Source organism: Labeo rohita, chromosome 12 (genome assembly GCF_022985175.1).
Source record: "Labeo rohita strain BAU-BD-2019 chromosome 12, IGBB_LRoh.1.0, whole genome shotgun sequence".
NCBI lineage: Eukaryota > Metazoa > Chordata > Actinopteri > Cypriniformes > Cyprinidae > Labeo > Labeo rohita.
Window position 1 is genome coordinate 6,286,456 of NC_066880.1, and position 22,981 is coordinate 6,309,436.

Here is a 22,981-nt window from a genome sequence, read left to right on the forward strand (position 1 = left end):
TAATTTTTAAATGATTCGGCTCTAAATGGATCTGTAGTTAAATGACTGGAAAATAAAGGCGCTGTGGTAGGATGGGTAATGTACCCGTGCCACATGCAGGTCTTTAATATTCAGCAGGAGCCATAGCGAGCCAGAGGCTAATGTTCCCCAGACACAAATAACATAAGGGCTGAGGAAATGACAAACAAGATGGTGCCTTCTGCCTGTGAAAGCAGCTCACAAACATTATGAAAACGGGAAAAAGACACAAAGTGTTCAAAACATAAATACAATTACTAATAATCGGATCACTACATTGTAATTCTTAATAGGTTACAAGGTCACTACCAAAGAAATTATTCTGAACCAACCCTATGCTCTTAAAATGCGCAATTTGTTGTTATTCTGCCATCAGTTATTCAACCTCGTGTTGTTTCAAACCTGTATAACTTGCTTTCTTCTGTTGAAAAATCTCATAAAACTTACACTGTAGGGGCTTGTGACATATCTGAATACTAGAATGCCACAGAGATTTTGGGCTGGTAAACAACCACCTACTAACCACCCACAACACTCCACTATCACACTGGCAAGTTTTGGACAGTCTCTACAACTGTTTGGACTGTATATTAAAAGTAACTGCACTGACATACCAAGCAATATTGGATTGGTGAAGACATAGCCATGATATTTCATTACAAGCATCATATTTCTTTCTCCAAACCAAATTCTAGCTCACTACACAGCTTCATTAAAATCAGACAATAGTCCAAATGTGTTTTCAAATTCAATCCATTTGAGATAAACCATCTACAAGATCAGACAAACAAGTTAATGAGTTTTTGGCATGAAACAGAATTATAGCGTGAGAGTGCATTCCCTTCACCCCAAGCCATGATCTTCTCACCAATGGGAACAGGAAGCATCTCACACAGAAAGAATGATGTCATCAAAACAGCCAGACTCATCTCTGTTCTTGGTATTTGGTTCATTAGCCCCCAGAGACCCTATAAGGTCAAGAACACTGCACAGAAAGTGAAGTCACATCCTGTACTGCATTGTTCATCTAAGCTCTCCTTTAAAGTCTATTCCTGACCGACCCTCCTTTGTGTTACATTTGACATTTCAGGACCATAATGAGCAGAGTAATGAAATGCAAAATCTGTTCTTGGTTTTGGATTGAGAGTGGTTTTAGATCAGACTGACAGTCTGTGGAGCTGCACAGGGGACTCCTGGGGAAATGTAAAAGTGTAATGATTCCTCCAAAGTTCTTGCCTTTGGAATGGGTGAAGAGTCATAAAGACACACTCACAAACACAAACACATAAAGAATGCACAGTGCCCCGAGGCCATGTGCCGCCTTACGCCTAAGCGACACATGGGAGAATGTATGCGGCCTGAAACGGGACTTTATTAAAATTATGGGAAGATTGAATTCTCATTAGCTGGATGCCTCTAGCCAAACTGCATCATTCTCCTGATGCATCTCTGATTTAAAAAGTGCATGGGAAAATTGAGCTGCATTGGAGAGAGCAAAGAGAGAGAGAGAGAGAGAGAGAAAGAGAGATACATGCCAGCATTCTTATAAAAATGGCAAGAGCTGACTAAAATTGGCAGATTCGATTAGCGTTGTTATTATTAAGGGAAACTAAAATTAAAAATAAATGAAAAAAAAAAAACCAGACAAACAGATAGGAAAACAATGTAAACTAAAAAACATTTAGATAATCAAAAATTATGTAACATAAACTAAAATGTATTATTATTATTTTAAATTTTACTTTTTTTTTTTTTAAATACAGAATATATTGTAAAGTTTACATTGTACTTAAAGTTCACAAATTATATTTTGGAACACAAAAGAATACATTTAAAGAAATGCCTAACTGTTTTTTCTTTTGTCTGACTAATTATGTGATATTACAACAAAATGAATTTGTATCACGAAAAAAGTCAGACAAAAGATATAAACTCACAACTGTGACTTTTTCTTAGAATTGCGTAATATAAACTTGCAATTCTGGCTTTTTTCTTAGAATTATGAGATAAAAAATTCCCGCAAATGCGAGTTTGCATTACGCAGTTTTGAGAAAAAAGTCAGAATTGTGAGACTGTATCATGAAAAAAAGTCAGACAAAAAATATTTTCTCAGAATTGCATGATACAAACAATTGCGAGATAAAGATATAAACTCAAAATTGCAAGAAAAAGTCAGAATTGCGAGATACCTCACAATTCTGATTTTTTTCCCACAAATACGAGTTTGTATTTCACAATTCTGACTTTTTTTCTTGCAATTGTGAGTTTATATCTTGCAATTATAAAAAAAGTCAGAATAGTGAGTTTATATCTCGCAATTCTGACTTTATAACATGCAATTGCGAGTTTATATCGTGCAATTCTGAGAAAAAAAGTCAGAATCGCAAGTTTATATTACACAATTCTGTCAGAATAGTGAGTATATCTCTTAATTATGACTTTATAACATGAAATTCTGAGAAAAATGTCAAAATTGTGAGTTATCTCATCTCAGAATTCTGAGATAAAAAGTCAGAATTGTGAGTTTGTACCACGAAAAAAAAAAAGTCAGACAAAAAAATATCAGAATTGCATGACAAACTCACAATTGCTAGAAAAAAAGTCAGAATTTGGCAATTTGGTAATGAGCAGTTCTGAGGGAGAACTAATGCATAAAACCTTTAAAAGATACTCAAAGGCTGAAAGTGTTTAGCAGCATGTTAACTAGATATCCAAAAGTAAAACTGTGGATTCTGTGAAATAATCAGTAGTGATTTAAAAGTAACAATTAGCTGAATGATGCAAGCAAAACATACTGTGGTTGGTTGCTTTTCATGTCAGTTATGGTGATTTTTTTTACTATCCAAGCATGTTGTTCTTGGTCAAAGTAAGCTACAAAATGGATTAGACTTCATACCAATACTCAGAAGTCTGTCTCTGCAAAAGACTAAGAACAGCAGAATTTGAATCCTTTCATGGATTAGCTCACAGATTTATTCAAACACACTGCTCACAAAAAAAAGACTTCATCATGAGACAAAGCGCTTTCTTCTTTCAGTGTTTAACCAAACATTTCAAATGCAAAACCTGTTTGGAAGAGACAGCTGAGAGAACAGCTCTTTTTGCTGCACTCTGCAAGATGAATTACCCAAATTATTAACATTGTAGATGGTTGCTGGGAAAGAACTGAATCAGAATGCCTCTGCAGAAAGCTGCTACAGCCTGTTATCAGACAGGCAAAAAGGAGGAAAAGCCTGTATTTGAAAAACTCAAGGTACTTTGATGTTTATAAATCTATGACAAAAATACTAGACTGTAGGAAATTGCTCCCCATGGTTCATTTATTTAAAATTATTTTTGCAACATAAAACTCTTTACTGCCAATTTTAATTACTTTAAAAAGTCTTAAAATTTACCATCCACCCACAAATGCACGCATGGCATACGAACAGTTAGAGTAACAGCTACAATAAATTTAGGAGTCCTTAAAATAGAACCAAAGCGCTAATGTTGTAATTTCCACAAGAACCACGGTGCCTTAAGATGTTTTGCTTTTAAATGACTTTAGATGGTTGAAAACAGTTCCCAAAAAAAGCTCTACGCTGGCCTCAAAAACCAGGTCTGAAAGCAGGCACATAAATAATAGCTAAAACAGTGCTAGTGCTTTTATCAACTGGATGTAGAAAAAAAACAGAGTTGAAGAGAAGTTTTACTTTACTTTTACTAAAATGGAGCAGTAACTTACATTAGCCACTCACTGTGTTCTTTTGCTTTAATTTTCAATTTTATCATTGCAAAATAAGGCATCTTTCACAACTGAATATATGATTTTTAGTATGTCCTCAGAGGTCTCCTCCCCTGAGGGGGGCAGCGTTTCGTTACGATACATTTGTGTGCATTCATTCAGTTGTTGGGTTCTTTGTTCATGCCACCACAGGGCTTCAAAACGACAAGAGCCCCACATTATTTTGTAGGGGGTGGGCCGGCTTGTTTGCTGAAGCTGCAACCATCTGTCAAGCCATCTTGGTCCTGCATGATTCATTAGAATATGACTGATGAACACCACATTGGTCACTCACCCTCAAACTAGGCCACAACTTCCTGTTTCATCAAGTTCTTCAAAACAAAAAGACTACACAATTATATGAGAATTGCAGAAATTGCTAATATCTACATTACATCAAATGTAAGATCATACAACAGCATTTAGTGGCATATTATTATTATTATTATTATTAGCTGGTTTGATGCATGAAATTAATTTTCCATCCACTTCAATTAGATGTTAGTTTCCTTACAAAAAAGGAATGTCACTTATTTGAAAATGACTCAATACCAAAGATATGGTAGGTGTTATCAAATGCATACAATTAATTAATGATGAGGCTAAAGTGTGCTGATCTAGAATCACTGCCGTCGGCCATATGCTGAACAGCGGGTGTCAGGAATGAGCCCTGACACACGCCAAACAGGAAGCTGACAATAGGTTACAGATGTCAGAGAGCAGGTGTGCGTGTGGCAGAAAACAACTGGTGTCCACATACACACACACACATATACAGGTGAAGCAGAGCAGGCAGAATAGATTTCTCTCTCTCTCTCTCTCTCTCTTCTCTTTAACCTGTCAGGGAAAGCTATTGTGAGATATGCGGAGGTCATGTCATCCGGTGGACCATGAATCACATGGAGACTCTGAAACGATGACAGCCGCCACATGTGGAAGGCCTGTCTTTTCACAACAGAAAAATAGCAACTGGAAAACAACTCAACTCAGCTCTATTAATGGATTTTTTTGTAGGTTTTTTTTTATATTTTTTTAATAATTGTTTTAATTGTACGATAATTTTGACATTACAATGTCATATTATTAAAAATAATATACATACAGTTTAAGTCAAAAGTTTACATACACCTTGCATAATCTGCAAAATGTTAATTATTTTACTAAAATATGAGGGATCATGCAAAATGCATGTTATTTTTTATTTATTACCTACCTGAATAAGATACTTCACAAATGCTTATATATAGTCCACAAGAGAAAATATTAGTTGAATTTATAAAAATGACCCTGTTCAAAACTTTACATACGCTTGATTCTTAATACTGTGTTGTTATCTGAATGATCCAGTGTTCTTTTGCTTAGTGATAGTTGTTCATGATTTCTTTTGTTTGTCCTGAACAGTTAAACTGCAGACTGTTCTTCAGAAAAATTCTTCAGCTCCTGCAAATTCTTTGGTTTACCAGCATTTTTGTGTATTTGAAACCTTTCCAACATTTTTCACACTGAGGACAACTGATGGACTCATATGCAACTATTACAGAAGTTTTAAACACTCGCTGATGCTCCTGAAAGAAATACGACGAATTAAGGGGTGAAAAACTTACTTAAACTTAAAACGAATTTAAATATCAGGTTAAACTTAACTTCTTTTGTGTTCTAGGAAACAAGTATCTTCTCTAGCTTCTGAAGGGCAGTATTAAATGAAAAAAAAAAAACGACATTTAGGCAAAATAAGAAAAATGTACACATCTTCATTCAGTTCAAAAGTTTTCACCCCTAGCTCTTAATCATGTTTTCATCTGAAGCATCAGCAAGCATTTGAACCTTTTATAATAGTTGCATATGAGTCCCTCAGTTGTCCTCAGTTTGAAACGATGGATCTCAAAATCATATAGTCACTGTTTGAAAAGGGTTCAAATACACAAAAATGTTGAAAAATGTAAGAATTTGTGGGACCTGAAGGATTTTTCTGAAGAACAGCAGACAGTTTAACTTTTCAGGACAAACCAGGGACATGAACAACTATCACACACACAAAAAAAACACAGTCTTTTATGTGAAATATCTTATTCAGGTCAGTACTAAATAAAAAAACAAAAAAAAAAAACATGCATTTTGTATGATCCCTCTTGTTTTGGTAAAATAATTAACTTTTTGCAGATGCTGCATGGTGTATGTAAACTTTTGACCACTACTCTATACCAACATATCTATACGTACACACACAACATAAAATATTTTGATTTAACTAGTAAACTATTCATTTAAATGCACTGTTCTATTTAACACTGAAGGCTATAGTCATAACTAGTTAGTGTTTTATATTTCATTTTACTTTAATCAAAGCAGTTGAAAATGCTCTTCATGTTGTGATCTAAGGGACTCTTGAAAAAGAGCAGTACATCCGAGTGCAGGGCAACCATGGCAACACATGCCGTAGATTAACGGAGCATCTAAATACCAAAGAAGCTATTGCACAACTCCTGCCATTCAGCAACATAATGGAGAAAATGAGAGAAAAATTCTCACAATATGTAGGCACAATAAGATGTAGATTGGCATCCCGGAAAGCACCGTCTGCAATTAGAGCCAGTTTCACCTGTAGAAAATGCCATTTGAGGTGTTATTGCTATTAATTGTTTTGTTTAATTTTGCTTAAATAATAGGGCTGGATTAAATCGAAAAGTAATTTTCCCATGTTGGTTAATTCATTTTTTTAAATCCTGTTAAAAAGGATCACACGCAACAGCGATCATGAGTCAGATTCACATCTAGAACTATGAGGGCTTTAAAAAATAATAATAATAAAATAAAAATAATAATTTATTAATCATAATCGAGGTAAAATGTTTAATTAATTGGCTCATTTACACTGTTCTCAAATCAAATTGTTTAAACCAAATCCAACTGTATTAACAATTTTAGATTCTAATACCCATCATCTCACCTGAGAGCAATCTAGGACCCCTATAGAGGTTCTATTATGTCACACTGCAAGACCTGAGACCCTCACTGAGACAGAAAATTGATTTGGAGCCAAAAAGTCACTTGTCTGTCTACTTGTTCACCTCTCCATCCAACTAACCAAGCAACCCTATGATTAACTTCGGACACAGAAACACTTCTGCTACAAACCATATTAACGTTTAATGTGGATGAACTTAGCTTTGCTGGGACATACAGCCAGTTTTAGCAAAAACACATAAATAATAAAAGAAGAGGTTAGGAGTGTTTAATGTAAAGTTTCCACATGAGCCAGAATATATTATGGCCGGGTGATATATATTAAAGGACAAGTCCACTTTCAGAACAATTTACAGATAATGTACTCACCCCCTTGTCATGCAAGATGTTCATGTTTTTTTTTTTTTTTTTTTTTTTTTTTTTTTCAGTCGTAAAGAAATTGTTATTTTGAGAAAAACATTTCAGGATTTTTCTCCATATAACGGACTGATATGGTGCCCCGAATTCGAACTTCCAAAATGCAGTTTAAACACGGCTTCAAATAATCCCAAATAATCATGGCATAATATATTGACAATGATTTTGTTGGCCAAAAAAAAATAAAAATAAAAAGCTATTTTTAGGCACACTGAAAAGTAAAATGCCAATGCATAAGCATATATAAGTATATATATATACACTATACTATATATACACTATAACTATACTATACTATATTACACTATACTATTAGTTTATATTTATTTTTGGTCATCCACCCCCGATTCAAGGTATGCAAGACTGATTCAGACTAAATTCCTGCTGTTAAACCCTAACCACGTTTCTGCATTTACCCCAACAGTGGGCTCTGTTTCACCACAGAAGCTTTCAGAATACCGACATCCGTAATGCTAACTTAATAATATCAACACAAATGAGTGTCATGGGATTAAGAGAGAGGATGGTGTCTCATAAACATACACACATTCATAAACAACACAAATTCAATTGAGCACTTCAGGGTTCAGCATTTCTCCAGCAGCACTGTCATGATGTAACAGCTGGGATAGTGCCTGCTGGGAGACTGGAGCGTTGAGTTAGATTAGATAACTCCCCTTCTGCTATTAGCATGTCAAAGTAACAACTACTTCCTTTAAGCTCTGTATAGTAAAGCTCTCTAGAGTTAAGACCTTGAAAGTCTGTGAATGCAGCTGTCTGCAAAACAACCAATTTGTGAAACCATGAATCCAAAATTGACTAATGCATCACAAATGTCAAGCTTTAAGGGGGAGATCGGATACAAAATTCACTTTTACACAGTGTTTGCACTTACACAGTTTAATGCAAAAGTTTGGGATTTTATTTTTTATTTAGTACTGTACTGAGTAAGATATTTTACATAAAAGATGTTTAGAAATAGTCCACAAGACCAAAAAAATTAAATTTTTAAAATAACTCCCTTTAAAAGTTTGGGAACCCTTGGTTCGTAATACTGTGGGTGGTTACCTGGATGATCTACAAATGTTTTTTGTTTTGTTTTGTTTTGTGATGGTTGTTCATGAGTCCCTTGTTTGCTCTGAACAGTTAAACTGAGCACTGTTCTTCAGAAAAATCCTCCAGGTACTGCAGATTATTCAGTTTTTCAGCCTCTTTTGCATATTTGAACCCTTTCCAGCAATGACTGTATGGTTTTGAAATCCAATAAGGACAACTGAGGGACTCAAACACAACTATTAAAAAAAGTTTAAACATTCACTGATGCTCCAGAAGGAAACATGATGCATTAAGAGTTGGGGGTGAAAACTTTTGAATTTGACGATCAAGGTAAATTATACTTCATTTGTGTTCTGGGAAACATTCAAGCATCCTCTGTTGCTTCCAAAGGGCAGTACTAAATGGAAAAAAATGATATTTCAACAAAATAAGAAAAATGTGGACGTCTTCATCCTGTTCAAAAGTTTTCACCCCCGCCTCTTAATGCATCGTGTTTCCTTCTGGAGCATCAGTGAATTACACAGTATTAAGAACCAAGTGTTCCCAAACTTTTGAAGGGAGTTATTTTAATAATTTCAGCTATTTTTTTGTCTTGTTAACTATATGTAAACATCTTTTATGCAAAATATCTTACTCAGGACAGTACTAAATAAAAAATAACAAGCATTTTGTATGATCTCACATTTTGACAGATTCTGCAAGGGGTTCCCAAACTTTTGCATAAAACTGTAAATGTGTCTTAGCAGTGTGACACAACCACCCTTACAATAATAAAAATTCACTCACTTTTTTTTTTAAATCCCAAAAAAACCTAAACAATCTTAATTATCAAGCCATTTTGATTTTCTGAGCAGTATGACGTCATACTGTTCAAGCCCCGCCCATTGACGGACTGTCCTGTATTTCCGCCTTCAGCCTGTTGTATGCTGTCTGCCAATTTCTCTGTGCTCGAGCAGCTGTAGCAACAACGTTTCTTAAGCAATGCAGGTGTTTTGTAGTTGGATATTAACGTGAAAATAAGTCTTAATTTTCTCCCGACATCAGAGCCACTGAAGACACAGTGGATAAGTGTTGTTTTTGATGATAACGCTTCACCGAATACTCAAAAAATGGAACAGAGGAGTGGAGTGAGCAGTAGCTCATTATCATTTAAAGAGACATGCACCAAAACAGGTCACTGTGAACAGAGCTGAAAGGATGAAAAAAAGGATGTTGTTTTAGACATGACATGAAGTCCCTAGACAATCACACTTATGGAAAATGGGCATCCGATGTCTTTTTTAAAAAGGGTAAAAACATCACACAGCTGTACTGGGATTAGGTTTACCACAATATTTTTGCTATTTATCAAATTTGATACTATTACAGTTTGACTGGTCTGAAATTAAGAGGTTAATCATAATTGCATTATTTTGCACAACTGAAATTGCAAATTGTATTCATTATCACATTTACCAGCTCAAAATTTAATGATGGAGAATGAGATTTAAGAGCTGCAACAAAGGGGAGGTTTTCAGTGAATATCGACTTGCATAAAAACAATATTATATGGCTTCAGACAACTTCCAATATAGCACACAAGTCATATGGACTCCTAGTTCTTTTATGCTGTGTTTTGGTCCTTTTTGCAGCTTGACAGCCATGGTGACTAAGACCCGAAGTGAATGCTGCTTGTTCTTAATGGATGACGGAGGCAGAAAAGTGCACAGTGTCTGAGCGGAGGTCAGAGGGCCGTCTCGGTATGTCCAAGACTATTCAACCCCCTGTTAAAGTTTTAAATACTAGTCAGACTCTGAGTGTTCCCACAACCCCTCCTCCAACTCAGACTTGACGGACAATGTGGCCTAAAACAAAACTGAAGTGTTTCTATCGCTGGTCAGCAGTATAGTGTTTAGACAGGAATGTAGACTGCTCTCAGCATCCGAGCACAGCAGCACTACCCGAACTGACCCAGTGAACCGTCGTTTTTATAGAGCAAGAGAATAAACTTGACAGCTGAGTCCACTGAACCTCTGAGAAAGATAATGAGCAAATGAGAGTGAGAAACAGAGGATCTTTACTAGGTTTTCTACTAAATCTCTACAATCAGTAAGACAGAGCAGTATATATATATATATGTTAAAAACAGCTGAGTACATTTTCAGAAAAAACAGAAATCTTTTGTATCATAAATGTCTTTATCATCACTTTTGATCAATTTAAAGCATCAAAAATAATAATAATATATAATAATAATAATAATAATAATAATAATAATAATTTTAATGCTTCTTGAACAGCAAATCAGCATATTTGAATGATTTCTGAAGGATCATGAGTAATGAAGCTGAAAACTTAGCTTTGATCAAAGGAATAAATTACATTTTAAAATATATTCAAAAATAAAGCAGTTATTTTAAATAGAAAAATATTTCACAATATTACTGATTTTGCATCAAATAAATGCAGTCTTGGTAAACAGAAGAAAAAAAAAAAAAAAAAAAAAAAAAAAAAAAAATCTTACTGTTCGAAAACTTTTCACTGGTAGTGTATATATAATGCATTTTTTGTTTTTGTGAAAAAAAGTCTCTTATACTCAACAAGGTGACATTTATTTGATCAAAAATACAATAAAAATGGTTATTATTGCAAAATATATTATTACATTATTATTAATATTATTACATTCTTAATATATTGTTTACACATTTACTCCTGTGATGCAAAGCTGAATTTTCAGCATCATTACTCTGATCTTCAGCATCACATGACCCTTTTTTTTTTTTTTTAGAATTTATGAAAAGAAAGTTCAAAAGAACAGCATTTATATGCAATAAAAATCATTTGAAACATTTTAAAGATCTTCACTGTCACACTTGATCAATTTAATGTGTCCTTGCTGAATAAAAGTAATCATTTCTTCAAAAATAAATAAATTACATATATATTTCATATTAAACATTAAACTTGATTTTAAAAATCACTGTTTTGGAAAGAGGAAGAAGTTTTAATTTCTGAAAATTACAGTTCATAGCACAATGAACTCTACATCTCAAAATATCAAGGACAATTTGATTCCTCATGATATGACCCATTAAATACTGAAATTAGGCTGTTTTTCACATCTTTTTTAGTTACATGAGAACGTTTTTGCAGTTTATTCACTCGCTGCTTGATTTGTTCCTCCAGACACTGGGCTTTAAAATGACAAGACTCTTCATCAGTGCTCTGTGCATCAGAAGTAACTAAGCATGTTTGCAAGAGACAGCGGGATGCGGAAAGAGAGAGTGAGCAATAGAAGGAAGAGACACAAAGAAAAAAATAAAAAGAGGTAGGAACGTAATGAGGAAGATATGTCAGCCAGAAGTTCGAAACTAATTTGCCAAAGGGGATTTTTCTAGTATTTCCCACGTTGATGCAAAGCTTTCCTATCACTCATTTCAACATCGAAAATTGCTTGACAGATGACAACAAAGACCTTCTTAATGAAATCTTACCATGCCTGCGACCATGATGAATATATAACCACATAATTCTCCCATACACTCAAGTGCTTAACTACGCTGCCTGCATCTTGAGCGGCTTTATCTTCTCAGAGTGAGAACGGTGGGTGGTACGTACCAGCAGATGAGTCCAGCAGCAACAGCAGCCCAAGTGACACAGCAAGAGTTGGATTTTTTACTTTCCTCTTCTTCCTCATCTTTCCGACAGCAGCACAGGCAGCTCAGGTAGATGGCCAGACACAGCAGGTTCACGCCGAGCCCAGCTGCTGCTACACAGCCCAGGAAAATGAGTGACTGGAACAGACAAAAACATGAGATTTGAGAGACAGAAACTTGAATCTCTCTTTCTTTAGAAATGAAGTTTGTTTGGTTTGTCGCTCATAACACAATGCTCACTTATCAGTCAACTCAGCCCATTTATAAAAACTAAAATTCTACAAGTAGTTCAGGAATCATCACTGTTATGATATGTAGAAAAACGATATATGAAGAAAAATGCTGAAATGGTTTTCTTCAAAAAGCATAATTTCTTTACGATTGAAGAAAGAAAGACATGAACATCTTGGATGACAATGGGGTGAATACATAATATGTGAATCTTTGTTTTGGAAGTGGACTTCTCCTTTAAGAGCTTTCTGACTCTGCATAGACATCAATGCAACTACCACGTTCAAGGCTCAGAAAGGTAGTAAGGACATCCACGTTCACAAGAGCACCATGATGTATGAGTGTGGTGCTGCTGGTGCAAGAGCCGGTGTTTTGACGTAGTATCTGCATGTGCTGTGCATTGTTTACAAGCAGAACACAACACACGCTGTACATAAAACAGTAAACATAAATCTTAGTAAACATGTTTCAAGATTTCGACAGAGAGGATGACTTGCAATTTTTAGTCCAACCTTAATTATTTGAACCAGAATATACAGACCATAAACTAAGAAAGCCATATTAACAGGTTATTTAGGGCACTGTTTATTTAAAATAATAAATAAATTATTATTAATAATAATAATAATAAATTAATTATCATAAAATCTAATTAATATTTTTAATTAATTTGCCATGCTTTTGATTATTAAAATGTAATGAAACTATTAAAATAGAACCCAGAAAATTAATGGAAAACACATTCACAGAATTTGATCAAAATAAAAACTGAACTTAAGAAAAATAATAAAACGTTTTTTAAAGTGCCTTAACAATGAAATGTATGTTAAACTTTTAAGAAATTGCTGTTATATTGTGTACGTTTCATGATTTCAATTAATTAGACAAGCTTTGTGATTACTATTTTTTAACGTAACCACTAAAATAGAAAAACAGAAAACAGAATCCAGAAACATTTAAACTGAAAAAGCAAAAAATAAAAGGAATTTTGAAAAAATAAAACAGATTTATAGGGTGCTATTTATTTAATTTGTATCTTTGTTTTATTGTATATGTCCTTTAGTTTTTTTCATGGATCCATGTTCTTGTTATTAATAAAAAGGATAAAATAACAAAAATGACTACATCATGAAATAAGATTTGGCGTTATCCTTTTAGCTAACTTATCAAAGTTGCAAGGATCTCCACATACTTGTAGGCTTGGTAGTTGCTGTGTAGTGGCACTGGCATGTGATTTTTATTATTTTATTATTATTTTAAAGAGGGATGAAAAGCTTTTTTTTTTTTTTTAAATAGATAAAATACATATAACCTCCATTTGGATGATCTATTATTCAGTTACTTTACCTGTCGTTCTGTGTTTTTGTCGTAGTATCCGTTCAGTAGTAGTATTGGGATATTTTAGTCAGGTATCGTATCGAAGTCAATATTTTAGTATTGCGGTAGATTGGTACTCTCATGAACGCACGTCGAAGACTGACACGTTAAAGAAGAAAATGTTGAATAAAGTTGTTATTTTTGTTTTCTCTGCACACAAAAAGTATTTTTGTTGCTTCATAAAATTATGGCTGAACCACTGATGTCACATGGACTATTTTAATCATGTCCTTACTACCTTTCTTGGCCTTGAACATGGTAGTTGCGTTGCTGTCTATGCAGGGTCAGAAAGCTCTTAGATTTTATCAAAAATATCTTAGTTAGTGTTACGAAGACGAACAAAGGTCTTACGGGTTTGGATCGACATGAAGGTGAGTAATTAATGACAAAATTTTCATTCAACATTCAACTATTGCTTTAAGGTTGAGAAACATAAGTCATAGAGAAACCCTGACTAATTTATAAGTGTACTTAAATGAAAAAAAGTACATAAATAGAACCCTAAAAGAATCATTAAGTTGTAATGAAATGGAAGCGGCAACTGATCTTTTCTTCCGTAACGTGATGTACATGTTTATAAAAGTAGGTCTGGGAATTTAAAATTAAAGTTCAGTAACCTTGTCCACAAATGCAAGTTTGTTGTTAATGTAGAATGAAGTCACAACCTCTTGAGATGTTTTTCTCGAGCACAGACAACGCATTACACTGATAACAAAGAGGTCCTTTCCGGCTGCAACACTCTGTCATATAACTTAGAGTTCCAGTTGATAGATCCGGAGCTATTTTAGTCTTACAGCCTTTAATGGGGGCACAAGGTAGCACTCTGCCAATGCTTGGTACTACACACCATTATAAAAAGAGCATGATCTCCTTTTTGGCATTGAAAATGGTTCCTTCACCCAGACAGGAATGTATGGACTGTATAAGCAGTGACTGAAAATAGTTAGGACAACTGATGGGGCAGCACAATTATTCAACAAAGCCACACTCATATACACACACCATGTCGTATCCCATCCTGCTCTTGGCTCTGAAGAGAAAGTAGGACAGCTATAGCAAGCAGCCCAGAGTCTATATTTGCTGCATCACCATCTCTGTTTCCTGCATTGTCTCTGTCTCTCTCGGTTACATCCAACATACTTGCTTTCATCCTGTGGGTGGTGGGACATCCTCAGCCATCTGCTGCACTCCCATAACTCTAAGACTAATGAGTCAACCTCCCTACCCACAATTCCAGTGGCTGCATTCATCCACTGTTTTCAAAGAACCTGGTTAGAAAATCACAACAAACGAGATGCAGAACTAGGTTATACAATCTAATTTTTCAGTAAAACTCATTTGAGATGACATAAGGCATGTCAACATTATAAATAATGGTTTGGCCGACAGTTTATTAATGGGCAATTTCATCCAATTTTAACCATCATAGTCTGTCCTGTACTCCATTACCACTGGCCACTGAAAAACCCATAATGATGATAATACAATATGTTCAATTATCACTTTATAATACAATTTCATAACAAATTAGCAATTGAGACCTAAAAAAAATAAATAAATAAATATTGAAATTAAATGTCACATATTTTGTACCGTATTTACAATTTCAGCATTTATTAACTGACCAATATACACTTACATTATTATATTTTTATATAATATATTATTTTTATATTTGTAATATATACTTTTTAGTTTGATTTAAAATAATGCATTAAATTAATCAAGTAACAGTAACGGCTTTTACATTGTTATGAAAAAAAAAATTCAATTCCAAATAAATGCTGTTTTTATATCGATTTCTATTCAAATATTCTATTATAGTTTCCTCAAAAATAAAATAAAATTTAAGAATATTCAAAATATTCTAGTTAAAAAAAACATCATAGTTTCCACAAAAATAAAATAAGTAAAATTCAAGAATATTCAAAATATGCTATTTAGAAAAGTATGAGTTTCCACAAAAATAAAACAAAATAAAAGAATAAATAATATAAAATAAAATTCAAGAATATTCAAAATGCGCTATTTAGAAAAAAATGATCAGTTTCCACAAAAATAAAATAAATAAAATTCAAGAATATTCAAAAAATTATATATATATATATAGATATAGATATATAGATATATATATATATATATATATATATATATATATATATATATATATATATATAAAAATCATAGTTTCCACAAAAATAGAACAAAATAAAATAAAAAATTAAATTAAAATTAAATTAAATTAAAAAAATTAAATAAAAACAGTGAGACTGAAGACTAGAAAATTTAGTTTTGCATCACAGGAATAAATTGCATTTTTAAATATATTAAAATAGAAAACAGTTACTTTAACTTCTAATATTATTAATATTATTTCACATCATTTCAGCTTTTAGTGTATTTTTGATCAATTAAATGCAGTCTTAAAAACTTAAAGCCTTACAGACCCCAAACTTTTGAACGATGGTGTAGCAGAGCATCAGTTTAACCATTAAACATCAGATTTAAGTAAAATGCATGATGAAACCTACAGCATCTCATTTCACTCACATTGTCTGAAAAAGATGAGTCTGTGTCTAAACCCCTCCTCCACCTTTGAGGATGGAGAATTCCCCCATCAGTCCTTTGTGAAGGGCAAATAGGGGTTGATGAAGGTACTGTGATGAGGAAATGGGGGGAGGAGGTACACAGACTGCCACAGGGGGGTTTATGGGAGGAAAGAGGGACATATTAGGGAACGAGAGTGTGTTTTCCAACTGAAGAGTGGCGACGCAAGAGGGTGTGGAGGGGGTGCTAATCAGCAAGGGGACCACTTGGTGTGGAAACAAGAGGAGGAAGACTGGCATTACGTTTAATGCTTTTGGCCAGAGACAAGAAAAAAAAACAACTCACACACATAAATAAACATCACCATGGCAACCTCCAGGTCCTCACTGCCCTTGTGGTTAAGTCCTGGGACAAAGTGAAAAGAGGAATTATCACAGACTATTTTAATGAAGCCGCGTGTGACTACATGGCTGGAATTACCCTGACTAAATCCCATGATCTTCGTGAACTACGTGAAACTTGTTGTATCTGACAGGGAAAAGCCTAAGAGATTAGTGATGGGTGGTATAAGCTAAATCCTATATAATGGTAACAGCAACAGTACACCACAATATAGTTATCGAGGCTGAAAATTCAACAAAAAATGGTTTAAAGCATATTATATTACAATCTATATGACAAATACTATATATAAAATAGAAAATATTTATAAAATTAATTTATAAAAATATGTATTTATTTATTTATTAATTCACTGTAAATACTAAGTTATTTAAAATAATGGATGGAAGCATAAATATACAATATATGCTAACAACCAAACCAATATATCAGCAAAATAATGTTTGCCACATCTCCCCCATCACATACAGAAGATACACAGGTATAGAAATAGAGAACTAAAGCCCACAAAATGACGTAGATAGTGTAAACAAGAAGGATAGGAAGGGAAGAGAAAAATATTTTGCTTATGTGTGCACAAGAGAGAAACAGACAGAGAAGGAAGAAAAAGCATGCAATAAAAATTCAGAGCCATTATTATGAATATAATGAATGGCTTCAGAATACATTCGGAATACATTCCAAATACGCATAAACAACACCAGTGTTGCTGCTTTATCTGGCCTTACCAACGTTCTCTCTGTCACAAACATACACTGGCACAGCAAAAGTGAGTGTGTAATTATAATAGTCAAACAAATACAATGTGCACACACACATACACACACAGAGGGTGTGTGCATTAATACCAGGCACACATGAATAATGGAACACCTGCATTATCCTCTATGGAAATAAAGCAAAGAGGAATTATTTACACACTCCCACTCTTCTTAACCAAGTCATTTCCACCCACCTATTCCCTTGTCATTCAAACGCACAAACAGACGGGACACAACATGACTGAGAGCTGTTTTTCAATTAGCCGCTGCTAATGCTTACAAATGTCTACAGGGCTACAGCGCAGGGTTCCCACACCTTTCACCAACTGCATTTCCATGGCACTTCCATCCGTTTGTGCTATCTGGATTTTTAATATAACTTTAAAGGGGTCATCGGATGCTAAGTTCACTTTTACATGTTGCTTGAACATTAATGTGTGTTGGCAGTGTATGTACAAATCTACCCTATAATGATAAAAAGCTATGCAGTGGTTTTTAATTAATCTGTAAAAATAATATCCCCTTTTTCAAATCAAGCCATTCTCAGATGCCTGTCGTTGTGGCGTCACACCGACAGAGGCCGCTCCCACGATAGTTGATTGACATGAGTGTTTTACCTCAGATCAGCTGTAACAGTCCACCCTCTGTTTCAATGCCGTTGTGTTGCTGGATGTAATAATGAACATAGTGGTCATCATTTACTCCCAACATCTGAGTTGCTGGAGCTGAAGTGGATTACGTTTGTTTGTGAAGGGAATGCGCCTTCCGATCTACATATATCCGTCTATGTTTGCGCTAATCATTCATGATCCAGTTTCACTTACAGCAGAAGTGTATAAGGGTTTTTTTTAATGAATCTTTGCGATCGCCTTTCCTAATAACGTGCTAGCTAGCAAGTTTAGCGGCTAAACGCGGCTAAAGTAAACAGGCTCGTCTTTCCACAGAGAGAAGAGAGGGGCGGGGTGAGCAGAGCTCATTTGCATTTAAAGCAGCCTCGACCAGAATGAGATGATTTTTGCCGAGCTCATTTTGACAAGGTAAAAAGGGTGTTGTTTTACACAACCATTGAGAATTTTTAAAAGTATATTATAGACTTTTCATTATGACCCTAAAGAATAATATTAACTTGTGGAAAATGGGCATCCGATGACCCCTTTAAGGATACCACTATTCACAATTTCTAGTATTTAAGAGTTCATTTCTAATAAGATATTTTAAAAATACTTTTAGTTCTCACAATTTTATTCATTAAGCTACAAAAATTATGAATCCCACTTGCAATTTTTAATATTTCAGTCAAGCAACATTCATTGTAAACTGTAAACAATGGCCGATGAAGGTTGCATGACTGAAACATATTATGATTTTACTCAAATTTGCATGAAAAGCTACAGCAGTGTTTGGGAATCATAATTTTTGCTCGCTTATATCATTCCTTTGCACTTGCTTATCAGAACTTGTGGTGATTTTTGTTTATATTCATTGATATACGAAAAATCACAATTTAAAATTCCCTGATATTTCACAACCAGAGAAATGTAATTTCTAAAAAACATCATGACTCCTCATGATTCAAGAAACTTTTCTTCATTAACCCTCTAGTTAAAGAAAATTCTATTCCAAGTGCACCACACATGAAGTTGTCAACATGATGTAAATGTTAAACAAATCACTTGTTAAATATCTTTGCAGAAAAAAAATGCATGAACTACAGCTACATCTTGTACAAACCTGTCTTAAACATATTGTATGTTCAGAATAATAAGAGGAAAATTCTAATTCAAAATGACTGAAGGTATAACGACTATTATTAACTATAAATGTTCAGTAAAAACAGGCTTTCAGCCTGTCATCATGATGCAAACATGAAAAATCAGGCATACAGTAATAGTTCTTCACAGTTTTTTTTTTTTTATTCGACTGCACTGCTTTTCCATTGTTTTTTCTATTTAAGCATGAACGCGTTTGACTGTTGCACTGGTGTCTCATGCATAAAAACTGCATTCTAAAAACACAGCCATCAAGTTAAAAGAAGTTCCATCTTCTTGCATGTTCTTCCTATTCCACTGCCCACCTCGTATCTTTGTCAACACAAAAGCGCATTCTTACTCACGTGCGCCGACATGCGGTTGGATCGTTCTTTTCTTTTTACTGTTATCACTGGCACATTGTCAGTGTCTAATTCTACTGTTTGGTAATATTTCTATTCAAAATCAGGATTTCTAATAGTGGCAAAACATTAAATTTGAATTAATCAAATTCGGAAAAGTCGCGCAGCCCTATGATAACCACAAAAATGCTTAATATTGGCGCCGATAACCGGTCGACCCCTATACATCCTGTGTCACTTAGAAATACATTATATATTACACTGAAAAACAATTGATGTAGAAACAAGTAGCAAACTGAACTAAACATGAATTTTTAAAGTAGAATGCAAGTCTAAAATAGTATTTTCTTGTAAAATATACTCCCATCTGTTTCATTTACAACTTTGAAAAAATATTTCCTACATTCTATATGCAAAATAGGTTGCGATTGTTGTTTCATGCTGACTCTAAATAAGCAAGGTCTGACAATGCAGCCCTTCACAAAGCAGCATGCTTTTCTGTGCTTGTTAAGACTATGAATGTAAATAAGGGGAATGCTGCTGACAGGTCTTCCATAATGTTGTTTGTTTCTGCTCTGCTGTGGTTGAAAATCAACCACCCTGTCTCTTCCACTTTTTTGTTTTTCCATTACTCGTATCATTCAATTTCTGCAGCCCATCCATCTTATTCAACCATACAGAGAAACGCGTCTAGGAGAAAAAAAAGAGAGGACAGGCGAGAGAAGGATGGGTGGGGAAAGAAGAAAGGACAGTAAAGAGGTGGGGAAACACAGACGTGGAGCTGGAAAGGAGGGTGGAGAGGATGGTGTGAAAGAAAAGACACAAGGGAGGGATGAAAGGGGTTCAAAGAGAGGATTATGGGAAAAAAGTGACATGGTAGTCTCCATGAAAGAGAACAAAGGACAGCGCTGCGTAGCCCATGTGAACACAATTTCTGCACATCCTCACTCACAGCCACCCACCGCCTCTCGGTCAAAAACACTGCTGTCTTTCTCCAGGAATGAAGCGCTCAGCATCTCTCTTGTTCGACATAATAAAGTTTAATTGAAGCCTTAAGGAAATGTGTACTGAAACACTGCTTATTCATTTAGAATGTGATGACAGTGTCATATACACTGTATGCACATTCAGCATCCTTTCTCACAACACTGTATAGCAGCTGACTCCTAATGTATCTATACCACTGCCTGTACAAACGATTTTACAGAGGTGACACTTAATACTAGCTAAAATTAATAGCACTGAAAACATTAGTTCATGTACATTTATATTATATACAGTACCGTTCAAAAGTTTGGAGACTACAATTTTAAAGTTTTTGAAAAAAAAAATCTGCAAAACAATTAATCGCGATCAATCGCATTCAAAATAAAAGTTTATGTTTGCATACTCTATGTGTGTACTGCACTGTAATATATATATATATATATATATATATATATATATATATACACACACATATACATACACATACACACACACATATATATATATATATATATATATATATATATATACACACATACATATATATACACATATACATATATATATATATATATAAATAAATAAATAATACACACACACACTTCAAAAATCAAAAAAACTTATATAATTTGTTACCCTGCTGACTTAAAATTTTAAGTTTAGTCAACTTGAAATTTTAAGTTACTTAATATCAATTTAAGTGACAACTGGAATATTTTATTTTAAATTAAAACTACTATTTATTTTACAGTGTGTGTATATTATGTATATATAAATAAACACACACACACACACACACACACACGTTTGTTTTTGTGAACTGTGAATTGTGGGGACTTTCCATAGACTTCTATAGATTTTATACTGACCAAATGATATTGTCTATCCCCGAACCCTAAACCTAGCCCTCACAGAAAACATGTTTGCATCGTTACACTTTCAGATAAACATCATTTACTATTTTTAATCATTTTTTAACATTGTGGGGACCGCAGGCCAGTCCCCACAATGTCAAAAATTTCAGGTTTACTATCATTGAAAGCAAGTACACACACACACACACACGCATATATTAAGGAAAAATTTGTTACATCTATGTATAAACTATTAAATATATTAAAATATAAAATATTATATATATATATATATATATATATATATATATATATAATATATAAAATAATAAATAAAATAAAAAATAAATAAAAATGAATAAATAAATAAATACATGTATTATTTTTTATTTAATTTTAAGTTCTTGAAGTCAATACAATTAATTTCTTTTAAAAAAATCTTGTTGACCCCAAATGTAAATAATTCTATAATGCTTAATTATAAATTATTATAAATTAATTATTATTATAAAAGTTATTTTAAAAGCATTATCAAACCGCATACATAACAAACAAACAGTAAATTAAATCTTACAGCAGTTTTCTCCATCTCAAATGCATTACAGGCCAAATTTGAAATGCATTTGGCTTTTCTTTTTGGAAAACGATACATGGATCTGATTTCAAAATGATTTAGGCACATCAACCACGACAGTCATCACAACCACCTTACATATCTTTCAACACAAACAGATCTGGGTTATTTCAGTTCAGTGATTTGGTAAACTGCTCTGAGTTCTTCCTCAGCTTGTTTGCATAGTGTGTCCACTACATTCACAGAGCGAATTTCCCTGGGGGTCATTGACATACAGCTCAACCTGAGCATAGCTGGCTACAGGCCCAGATAAAACACCCTTTCAAGCGCCAATCACACCGTCCTCATGAATAAGCAGGCTGTAAAACTGGACGTGAATGAGGTACCACAGACAAAGCCTTTAAGCTTCGAGGAACAAACAGGGCAGAATCAAATACTGTTTGCTGCCTGAGGGAAGACTGGTATAACAAGAGATAGTAACTGGAGTTTGGGACGTTTAAACAAGCCTAGACAGAATATTTTTCCATGGAGGAAACAGATGACTGATCCCAGATCAGGTTTCTAGGGAAAGTGGTTTATAATTCGTAGAAATTCCAAAAAGACAGGGATCCGTAAGAATGTAAACTAAGATGCTCCAACATGACCAAAGTTCACACTGTTTGCTTGTCTGAGAGTGAGGAGCCCTACAGGTTTAGGACAACACTGAGACTTGTCAAACCAGTATACTGTATCTAGTTGAAAAGACCATGCTAAGTATAAGAAACAGGCTGAATCCTAATTCCCACACTGTGTATCCTATACAGCATGCAATATCATAACATATGGAACAGTGTGTGGAAACGGCCAGATTGTGTACTATTTCCAGTGCATTCATGCAAATGATTATTAAATTAAAATTTAGTATAAAACAAGATTCTGTGACCCAACAGTCCAGTTTTCACTCTCATTTTATTTCCTCCGTGAGCTAGCAAATCTCGAGTTTCTTTAAAACTGACATCACACATTACTGTTCAAAAGTCTGGGGTCAGGAAGATTTTTTAAATATTTTGATTTTGCAAAGAAGCATTAAATTGATCAAAAGTGACAGTAAAGGGATTTATAATGTTACAGAAGATTTCAATTTCAAATAAAAGCTGTTCTTTTGAACTTTATTTTCAAAAAAGAATCCTGAAATGCAGCACAACTATTTTCAACACTGAATTCAACAATAAGAGATGTTTGTTAAGCACCAAATCAGCATATTAAAATAATATCTGAAAGATCACGTGACACTAAAGACTGT

At 34.0% G+C, this 22,981-nt stretch overlaps 1 protein-coding gene across 1 annotated transcript in view; it reads right to left on the minus strand.

Annotated features, from left to right (window-relative positions):
• ttyh2 (tweety family member 2) overlaps window positions 1-22,981 on the minus strand; it is a 48,093-nt gene that overhangs the window by 13,015 nt on the left and 12,097 nt on the right. Inside the window, exon 2 of the mRNA XM_051124801.1 lies at window positions 11,819-11,994. Within this exon, the coding sequence (XP_050980758.1) occupies window positions 11,819-11,994 (176 nt within the window). The remainder of the gene's footprint in view (window positions 1-11,818; window positions 11,995-22,981) is intronic.